This window comes from Sorex fumeus, unplaced genomic scaffold, assembly GCF_029834395.1.
Source record: "Sorex fumeus unplaced genomic scaffold, SorFum_2.1 ptg000122l, whole genome shotgun sequence".
Classification (NCBI taxonomy): Eukaryota; Metazoa; Chordata; class Mammalia; order Eulipotyphla; family Soricidae; genus Sorex; species Sorex fumeus.
The window spans coordinates 49,301,693-49,312,500 of record NW_026606179.1 but is presented as its reverse complement, the minus strand read 5'-3'; the positions used below and the strand labels follow the sequence as shown (position 1 = coordinate 49,312,500).

Genomic DNA, 10,808 nt, shown 5'->3' with positions numbered 1-10,808 from the left:
AAAAAAAAAAAAATCACCCTAACAATGTTTTTTGATATTTTATATCTCTGGAATCAAAATATAATTTTTAAATGATATTTAAGTATGTCCTTCCTGTAACTCAGCACTAGAGAGTCCTCTATAAAAAACAGTTGAATAAAGTATTAACATCTTTCCACTCTAAGAAAATAGGATCTACTTGATATGCATATAAATTCCAAGGTGCAATTTGCTACAGACAAAAGGTATTTCTAAAACATTTAGTAGGAACAGACTATTCTCTGCATTTTATGAGAAGCAGAGACAGATGTGAAAGGAAGAGAATGAGAGAGAGAGAGAGAGAAGAAAAAGATGGAGAAAACTGAAATCATCTCCTTTTGAACCTTATGAAAAGATTATCCTATTAAAAGCAAACTATATTCATCTTATGAAGAAAACCAGACAAATTATTAGTCTGTATAGCTAAGAAATGGTAAAAATAGAGATGTGAACCAAGGTCTAGATTCAAAATTGATTCCAGTTGCTAGAAGATATTTAAAGAATATTAGCTTAGTGCTAAAACTACTATCAAAAAGACAGCCAACAAAATTAGTAAGTGATCTAAGTAATAAACTTCATTTAAAAAACTGGCTAAGGGGATGGAGAGAGTTCAGTGGGTAGGGCTCTTGCCTTGTCCATGGCCAACCCAGGTTCGAACCCTGGCACCCCATATGGTTCCAGTGATTCCTGAGCGTGCAGCCAGGAGTAAGCCCTAAGAAAAGTCAGGGGGCCTGGAGAGATAGCACACCAGGTAGGGCGTTTGCCTTGCACGCGGCCTACCCGGGTTTGATTCCCAGCATCCCATATGGTCCCCTGAGCACTGCCAGGAGTAACTCCTGAGTGCAGAGCCAGGAGTAAACCCTGTGCATCGCCAGGTGTGACCCAAAAAGAAAAAAAAAAAAGAAAAAAAAAGAAAAGCCAGGTATGCCCCCCAAATAAAAACAAAAAGCCTGTTTTTAAATCTGGGAGTGCCCAAATCTGGTTTTACTAAAAGTGCAGGTGGTTATAAGCTCAAGAAACATGTCCATTTCCCCGTCTGGATAGCTACTTGTCCCAAGCAATTTGTCTCATCACAGTCTAACACTAAAGGTTGATTAGATCAGGATCTGAGTAAAATAAAGATGAGAAGCTATCCTCTTTCACTTTATAACTAAGAAACCACTTCAGTTTCCTTTCATTTCTGGCTAAAGGAGGCCTTGCTCTCCTTCTATAAATCCCTTGTTCTGTGGTAAGCACTACACGAATATCCAAATACTTGAGTGAAGCATTAAGCATTCCTGGCCTCAGAAGGACACTTCACATGGGGCCTCACTGGGCTGGTAGTGGGCAGTAGTTCTGCAGATTATAATTTTGGATACAAATAACATTCAACTCTGATGCTCTTAGTTAATTTGGGAAGTCTTACCAAAATTTTACCAACCACTAATCTCTACAACACTCTTTTATCAAAAAAAAAAAAGATTATATGCTTTAGGATACAAGACTAACAGAAATAAATGGAATTAAAATGATCAAACACTTAAAAGTTCTCAGAAGGGGCTGGAGTGATAGCACAGCAGGTAGGGCATTTGCCTTGCATGTGGCCGACCCAGGTTCGATTTTCAGCATCCCGTATGGTCCCCCAAGCACCGCCAGGAGTGATTCCTGAGTGCAAAGCCAGGAGTAACTCCTGAGCATTGCTGGGTGTGACCCCCCCCCCCAAAAAAAAAAAGTTCCCAGAAAAGAGGGCCAGAGCAATAGTACAGCAGGCAGGGTGTGGCCGACCCGGGTTTGATTCCCAGCATCCCTGAGCACTGCCTGAGTAATTCCTGAGTGCAGAGCCAGCACTGCCAGGTGTCACCCAAAAAGAAAAAAAAATTCTCAGAAAAGCCACTGAGGATATCTATAGCCTGTGTAGTTCAAAACTACTCTTCAAAATTTGTCAGCATTAGATTACCAAGACCAAAAAAAGTTCCAGAATAAAAAATATATACTTAAGCATGCCTAGCAAGTATGAGTTTATTGTATATACATACAAGTCCATACATACACACATAAATACTTGGTTAACTGAATGCTGCCAGGGATTCTCCCATTCAAATATACTGACCCAGTAATCCCTGTCATTTAGCTTTTCGGAGCGTCAACCTCTGAGGGTGACTCATTGAACAGGGATGCAACTGCAGTAAATAAATCAGCTACCACTCACCTGTTCACTGTAGAGAACCTGGACATTTTTGATGATGCGACAGTGCTTCTGAAGTATAGCTACTGCCTGAGCCAGAGGCATTCCTGAAATAAAACAAGGACACCCTGTAGGTTACTTGGGCTTAGTTCCTGAATAAAGCCTCGTGTCATAAGGAGAACCTTTAGGAGCAGACAAAACGTTCCATAAGCAACATGAGCTAAAATAAAGTTGCAGGAGGCATCAAAGGAAGAAAAGGAAAGAAAAAAGAAAAGAGGAAGGAGTGAATATGCCAAAAGGATTCCTGGAAACAGGACTTTTGCCCTGTGTACTTGGGAAGACACAGTAAGCTGACACCAAAGAACAGTGATGAAAGCATTGACTACATGACTCTGGAGACTGAGGTTTTAGTTTCTACTCTTTCCTGTATCACATGTGACAAGGGCAGGTTCCTTCCTCTCTGGCATTTTCCTCAACCCTCAGATGAGAATTTTCAGGAGCACATGACTTACAAAATCTCGCTTAGGAAGTTAAAAATCAAGGTCATAGAGCATACAGTAGTTAGGGTGCTTGTCTTGTGGCCAATCTGCACCCCCAGCACCCCATAAGGTCCCCCAAGCACCGCCAAGAGTAATCCTTAAGTGCAGAGCAAGGAGTAAGTTCTGTGAGTTACACCATGTGTATCCCCCAAACGAAAACAAACAAAAAATAAGTTAAAAATTAGGGCCAGATAGTATAGTAGGTACGGTGCTTACCTTACATGCAAAAGATGTGGGTTTCAACCCAGCATCCCATTCGTCCCCTGAGCCCTCCAGGGGTGATTCCTGAGCTCAGAATCAGGAATTAAGTCCTGAGGACGGAGGTATGGACCAAAACAAAAATAAGTTTTTTAAAAATTAGAAAATCAAGAGCTCACCAGAGCAAGTTTTTATTAAGGAATCGGTGGGATCTTTATTTATCTACCTTTTAAATCAGTTAGTTTCGGAGCCAGAGTGATAGAATAGCGGTTACAGCATTTGCCTTTCAATGCAGCTGATCCAGGTTCGGTCCCTGGCACCCCGTATGGCCTCAGAGCCCAGGCGGGAGTGATCTCTGATACTGGTGTGATGGGGTTAAGATCTCAGGTCAGGAAAACTAGACACATGGAATTTGATCATAGTTGATTGTAAAAGTTGGGTGCTATGAATAACTTTGTAAATTATAGTACCTCAAAAATATTTAAAAATAAAATCAATTTCTCATCCAGGTGGGCCTTCAGGATATTGGAGTAGAGGGCAAACAGGTAAAAATCATGTAAATGGAGATGCCACAACAGAGACTAGAGAGCCAACTGGTGGAGGTGGAGCACAGAAAGAAAACAAGGTCAGAAGGGGGCCACAGTTGGAGGGAAAAGGTTGAGAAACAGTGTTTGACGCCTTAATCCTGGGGTTTTTGAACTCATCATTATAAACAGATTTATGGATGTCCCCATTTCTTAAATAATCTTGAGAAGATTCCAAGGGCTCACAGGGAATACAAAAAAAAGAGTGCTTCCAGAGTGTGTGTGTGTTCGTTTAGTGTATGTGTGTTGCTATACCAACTGTGTGTGTGTTCGTTTAGTGCTATACCAACTGTGAAGGGTTACTCCCAGTGGAGAGCTTAAGGGTCACTCCCTTAAGCAGTGCTGGGGGGGACCATGTGGTGCTGCGAACCGAACCTCAAGTTCTTGCATAAAAGCATGGGCTCCAGCCCTTTCAGCTATCTTCCTGCCCACCGGTCTTTTATATTTTAAATTAGAAAAAATCCTACAGGGGTTGAAAGAGATAGCTTTCAAAAGGCTGGAGCCCCAGCATCTCATGGTGTCCTGGATGCCACCAGAACAACTTCCTGAACTAGCAGTAGTCCCCAAATACTGCCAGGTGTGGCTTCAAAAACAAACAAACAGAAAATTAAAAAAAAAAAACACAAAAAAACACCCTACAGAAAACCAAACTGAAACCGTGTCAGACAATCCAAATACAAAGACTCATAGCTTCATGAGTGCAAAAACAGTGGTGTTATTCACCACTCTGCATCTAGCACAGGGCTGACCGCATAGTGACTACTGAACAAATATTTATTCAGTGGGACTGGAGGATTATGAGTTTGGTAATAGGAGTAAGGGAGGAAGGGCAACCATTCTTGCTTCTTGGACTAACATAATATCTCACATTCAAGGTTGGTTTATCTCTAATTCAAGGAGAAGTCATGCAAAGGAAAGCTCACATATGAAGAACTAGAAAGTTAAAAATATAGCCCATCTTGGGGCCAGAGAGACAGATGGAACATTTGCCTTGTAAGAAGCTGACCCAAGTTCAATCTCCAGCACCACATATGGTCCCTCAAGCCTGCCAGGAGTGATCCCTAAGCGCCAGGAATCAGCCCTGAGTACTCCTAGGTGTATCCCCAAAACCAAACAAACATGTGGTCCATCCATATTTAAGCAATGACCTAATTCTGCTTTCCATTTGAGTCCATTCTAAGGTTTGTAGAAAGTGGTAGGGAATCAGAAAGCTGGTTTCTGATGTGAAGCAAGATACCTGTCAGCCTTTGATAGTCTACGACCTGCGACTCAATAGAGGCTTCATGAATGTTCACTGAGAATATAAATGAGTCGGAAGCATCACTTAGCTTTGCCATTCATGAAATGGAGGAGTATCTATGCTTTCTCTCCCAGAGTGGAAAATATATATGTGGAGATAAGCTCAGCTGGTGCCAAGAAAGCCACATGGCTTCTCTGATCCACATGGAACAAAACACTTTCTTGAGGGTGAGTTATTTGCTTTCTATTCATCTTAAATCCTTGGTCCTAGAATCTTCAAGAGAGTCATCTGGAGAGAAACCCAACAAAGCAGGAAACAAAGCAGCCTCAATGACCAGTCTCGTCACAAAGCTACTAAAAAATGAAGGCTACGAAAGACTTCTCAAGAGAACCAACTACACATATATGGCAAAGAAACTTGAGCACCATCCCAACTCAACAGTTACCTAGCCCTCAAAGTGTGGAGCATATGGTCAGTTTTCTGAATTACACAGATGCTATGCCTTAAATATCTCATCCTTTGGTTTTCATATTACAAAAAGATAAACTCCAAATATCATCTAAAGGTCTTGAATATGCTGGTCCTTGTCTATCTCTAATTTTCTGTTTTCTTTGGTGTTTTGGGCCATACCCAGTTGTGCTCAGGGCTTACTGCTGGATCTGTGATCAGGGATCACTCCCGACGGGCTTGTGGGAATTGAACACAGGTCTGTGTGCAAAGCAAACACCCTAACTGATATAATACTGTTCTGGACCCTTTACTTTTCTTTCTACTGCTCACCATGATTTCTCTTGTTCCTAGCACTTGTCAAAATCTTTTATATTGTATGCCTTTGCATTAGCTCTTAATTCTACTGGATGATGATGATGATGATGATGATGATGATGATTTTTTGCTTTTTGGGTCACATTCAGCGATACTTGGGTTACTCTTGGCTCATGCACTCAGGAATTACTCCTGGCGGTGCTCTGGGGACCATATGGGATGCTGGGAATCGAACCCGGGTCAACCGTGTGCAAGGCAAATGCTCTACCCGCTGTGCTATCACTCCAGCCCCTCTACTGGATTATTCTATCCCCATCTTGCTCCTTCTTATTGCTTACATTTCACTTCCTTGACTACCTTATTTAATGAACCCTTCCTTCTTATTTATTTATCCACTAGAGTTTCTTCTATACTTCCTTGAGGACTGTTCTATTCCCAGAACCCAATCACATGCCTGACATAATAGTTAAGTGGTCTTATATTATTAGTATTTCTGTAATTCTAAATGAGCAAAACAAGCAATGAAATAAAATACAGAGATCCTATACCAAAACCTTACTGTTCAATACTCTTGCCCTTCACTGTCCTCTCCTTCACCAATTTTATCTAATCTACCAATATCACAACACTCCCTGCAGTTCCTCTAACTTTCCCAGAACCTAAAGATGGCAGTATTTCCTTCTGCCAACCCCAACCCACTGATTCAGTCAAATACCTAGTTTCTGGGTCATATCTCAATGACTTTTTATTATCCCAGACCTATTATTATTGTTGTTGTTATTATTCAGTATGGCCCAGTTTGGGAAACACTGGGTTAGGGTTACTTAGGGTTGTGTTAATTTTAGACCTTTAGTTTAGATGTTAGATTTAGGTAAGGGCGATTAGAGGCCGCCCCCAAAGCCTCTATTCCTCTCGGAGAGCCTAGCAAGCTACGGAGAGTATCCCACCCGCTGTGCAGAGATACGCCGTGCAGAGCCTAGCTATCCATGGCATATTCGATTTGCCAAAACCAGTAAATACAATGGGTCTTCATTGGGTTACACTAGCACGCAACAGGGATGAATGGAGACGTTACTGGCGCCTGCTCGAGCAAATCAATGAGTAATGGGAAGTCAAGTGATCGAGTGATCAAGTTAGATTTAGGCAGCAGACTTCTGAAAGGGTGTTCCTCGTACTTTCTTATTCTGGGAAATGGAAATATAGGCTCCAGTAGGTTGATAAAAATCTCTTTTTGAACCCCTAGGTGAGATCAAGTTACTTCTCCCCTTCCACAACATCCTATATCAGTGTTTCTCAACTGAGCCATTCGGCATCCCATGGTCCCCCATAATATTCCTCGGGGGCCACAGATAAAAGTTACATAAACAGTAGATGGAACTATAGCATGTCAGGACCTACCACTGATAAGATGGGGGGACGCAGGAAGGAAAAAAGTTGGAAAGGTGCTATGATCTGAAAAGGGCTGAGAAACACTGCCCTAAATAGCGTAACTCTCTAACCTCACTATAATAAATTGAACTGTTTCTGTAATTCCTCCATTCATTCAACCAAGTTCTTCTGGTTGTAAGTCCATTTTTCATTTCCTCCCCATCTCTTCCACTTGTAGCTGCTGGGATTATCTGGGGTCCCACCTATGAATTGTAGTACTTATACATTTTTGGTAACGAGAATTCACAAGGATAGGATCAGCAACAACTGGCAATGCTGGGAGTCAAACTCAGGGCCTCATGGTTGCAAAGCAGGCATTCTATAACTAAGACACATCCCTGGGCCAAATAAAACCATCTCTGGGGCCCAGAGAATAAGAAAGTGGTTTGGGCATTTTCCTTGCACGTCTGAACCAGCTAAAGAGTGATCCCTGAGCGCAGAGCCAGGAGTAAGCCCAAGTACCAGCAGGTGTGGCCCCAAGACAAAAATTACTCACACACACACACACACACACACACACACACACCCATCCCATACAACTTTTACTTGCAAGTGAAGTCCATAGCTATCTTTACCAGAATGTACCACCTTTACCAGAATGAACCTTAGTCTCTCTGGAGCAAGGTAATCTAAGAGAAAGCTATTCTCCAAGACTTTCTTAAGGCTCTTTTTTTTTTTTTATTTTTGGCTTTTTGGGTCACACTCACGATGCTCAGGGGTTACTCCTGGTTCACGCACTCAGGAATTATTCCTGTTGGTGCTCGGAGGACCATATGGGATGCTGGAAATCAAACCCGGGTCGGCCACATGCAAGGCTTACACCCTACCCGCTGTGCTATGACTCCAGCCCCTCTTAAGGCATTTTTAGAGACAATTTCTAATTTCAAAACAAAGTCAGACAGATCTCCACATCAGCAATTTCAGCCCGTCTCACTGAAAACACTTATAATTTGTACTGTCTCTACCACTGGTCAAGTCATTAGTGCATTCTGAGATTCCTCTTGGCCTTTTCCTGTCCTGTTTTGCTGGCATTTCCTTAATCTCCCAACATTACACAAAGGCCAGGAAGACAGCCAAGAAATTGGATGTAGCTTCCCATTGTGATGCCAGAAGGATGATGGCAACGGTTAGATACATCTGCATTTGCACAGATTCCAGAAAGAAACCTAGAGACAAAATGCAGATCCTCAGAAGGGCAGAGTACCAGGAAGCAGGAAATCCCTGCTACCTTTACCATTCTATTGTGGAAAATAGAAATTACTGAACAGAAGTGTGATACCTTCAGTTAAGCACTGCCTGGTTCTCTAGTCTAGGAATCTAATTCTAAAGCACAGATCCCCTTCTTGATCTAACCTTACATTTCAGCCTCAAATGCAATTTACATATGTTTCAGGCTAGGAAGAAGATTTAAAGGGAGAAATGGAATTACTGTTTCTAATTCATTCTAGTTTATGAGGGGACCACATCTGGCTGTGCTCACGGATCACTCCTGACAGTGCTCAGGGAATCATATACTGTGGTGCTAGGAACCAAACCCAGGTCAGCCATATGCAAGGGGAAGCAAGAATCCTACCTGCTGCATTCATCTCTCTGGTCTTTACCTTGTTTTTAGCCTGGGGAGTTACAGGACTTGGGAGGTCAGAACTCCCGCAGCTAATTTAGAATTTAGAATTAGATTCCTAGACTAGAGAACCTCGTTTCTCAGACATATCATTCTAAACTGTAGTTTTTTAGATCCTAAAAAGGAATCAAGAGGGCTTGGACCCTCTGGATGGATCTTGGCGCCCAGGAAGACAATCGCTGTCTACTCACTCTTGAGTTGCTATTTCACAACTCCTTTAGAAAAGAGTATCCAAACCCTTGATTCCTCAAAACTGTCAAAGTTAGAAGTGGGAGTCAAAGTACCAAAACAACAGCTGACTCCTCTTGTGCTTCCAACCAGTTCTGGGGAAGCCCTGGTCTCGAAATGATGTCCTAATCACTGCTCTTGACCAAGAGACTGGACACAGAGACCCACACCTGAGTCACAACATCAAACGCGGTCTGAAGCCAAGGTTGTGGCTCTCTGCCCTGTGAAGTTCTGGTATGAGCACAAGCTGTCAAGGGGTGGGGTCAGGAGGTTGTTTCCTCACTGCAGAGGCCAAACAACAGCAGCATGAGGAATGGACCTGGAAGCACTGACAGTTCTGACCTCCCATGTGAGCCCTAGGGACAAACAAACAACAGGGGGCTAAGATGGCTCAATACAACTGGCTCCTCGACCAACCGAGGGGGCTGTTCATGGAGACAGAGGGCAAGAGCAGGGGCCTGCTCACTCAGTTTGGTCCCACTTCCTGTCTACCCTGCCGGCACGGTGGCACCTTCTAGATTCCAGGGGAAGCTATGCCCCCAGCAGAGCAGGGGCCCCAATCTGGGTGACAAAAGTTTAGGCCTGCACGAACAGCGCCAACACCTGCTCCCCACCCCCCTCGCTGAGCGCTAGAACAAAGTAAACACGCGTTGGGGGAGGCGGGGAGAAGGGGCGACCGATTGGGACTAAGACCTTGGGGAGGGGGTGAACGATGCATGCAAACCCAGCCACGACTCTGCGCGGCACCCTCACCACCTGACAAGCTCCTCTGCCTGCACCCGCCGCCCCCCGCCCGCCACCCCCATGCCACTCACCCTTCCCTTCTCACAAGGTCTGGGTTTAGGGTTACACCACCACGCTGCCCCATAAAGTTAAAAGGCAGAGTCAGAAGTTCGCTCAATACACGCAAACTTCTCCTTGGCTCCCCGGGTGAGCTCCCCCGACAGCTGATTAGGGCAGCCCCGAAGAGCGATGGGAGACGCAGGCGAGTTGACTGCCGGGGGCCCGGGGGGTAGCGTTGAGCCTCCCCATCTGTAAGGTGGGAGCGAGAGCAGAAGCCATCTCCGGGGGCCCCCTCGGAGGCAGACGCGATCGGGGCGTCCCTGGGTGCAGGCCAGGAGTGTTTGGGGTGTGTCAGCCATTATTACTGTTATTATTATTATATTATTATTACCACTACTAAGGCCCCGCGGCTCTGGGAGCCTGAGACCGGGACGGTCACTGCCCGGCTGGGCAACACAGACTGACGGGGGATCCAATGCCCGGAACCCTTGGAGCCTGAGTGGGGGACGGAAAAGGAGGAGAACCGCTGGGTCTGGGGAGTCGGGGCAGAGAGCAGGCGCGGGAAGGGCGGGGAGTCCGCCAGGTCAACCTCCGGGGTCCGGAGCAAGGACCCCCACACTCACCCAGCGTAAACTCCCATTGCTCGTTCCCCAGAGAGCGCTCGGGCACCACCTCGAGATCCAGCATTGGCTCGGCTCGCCGGGCCGGGGCGGCCTCCCTGCGGCGGCGCAGACGCGACCGGGGCTGAAGAGACAAAGCAGCGGCTGACCCGCCGCCTCGGCCGGCCCGCGGAGGCCCAGCTCTCCACCTCCTCCTTGGTCTCGGGCGGCACCGGTCCAACACCTCACCTCACCTCACCTCACCCGCAGCAGCCGCGGCAACAGAGGCGGCAGCGGTAGCAGGGGCGTTTGCAGCAAAAGTGGCGTGCCCGGCCGTAAAGTGGGGCGGGGGCGGGGCCGGGGCGGGGTTTCCGCCGCGGGGGAGGAGCCCGAGGCGGGGTTACGCGTGCGCACACGGTGGAGTCGGAGGCTGTGACTCCCCCGTCCCCCCTCCCCCCCCGCCTCGGCCCGCGACGCGGGAAACCCGAGAGTGGACGCGAAGGAAAAATCTTCAGTGAAAGAGGAAACTCCGACGGTGTGGTGTCCCGCAAGTGCACACTACACCTCACCCGTTTCATAGGAGGATGTGGATACCACACAGCCCACACCTGACACTGCTGCACAATACTTGTCTGTGGCTA

The 10,808-nt window shown here is 45.8% G+C and overlaps 1 protein-coding gene across 1 annotated transcript in view; it reads right to left on the bottom strand.

Annotated features, from left to right (window-relative positions):
- PHAF1 (phagosome assembly factor 1) overlaps positions 1-10,497 on the bottom strand; it is a 35,670-nt gene extending 25,173 nt beyond the window's left edge. The window contains exons 1-2 of the mRNA XM_056136022.1: positions 10,192-10,497; positions 2,207-2,289 (exon numbers count right to left, since the gene is read on the bottom strand). Coding sequence (XP_055991997.1) covers positions 2,207-2,289; positions 10,192-10,255 — 147 coding nt within the window. The 5' untranslated portion in view covers positions 10,256-10,497. The remainder of the gene's footprint in view (positions 1-2,206; positions 2,290-10,191) is intronic.
- Positions 10,498-10,808: the final 311 nt, after the last annotated feature.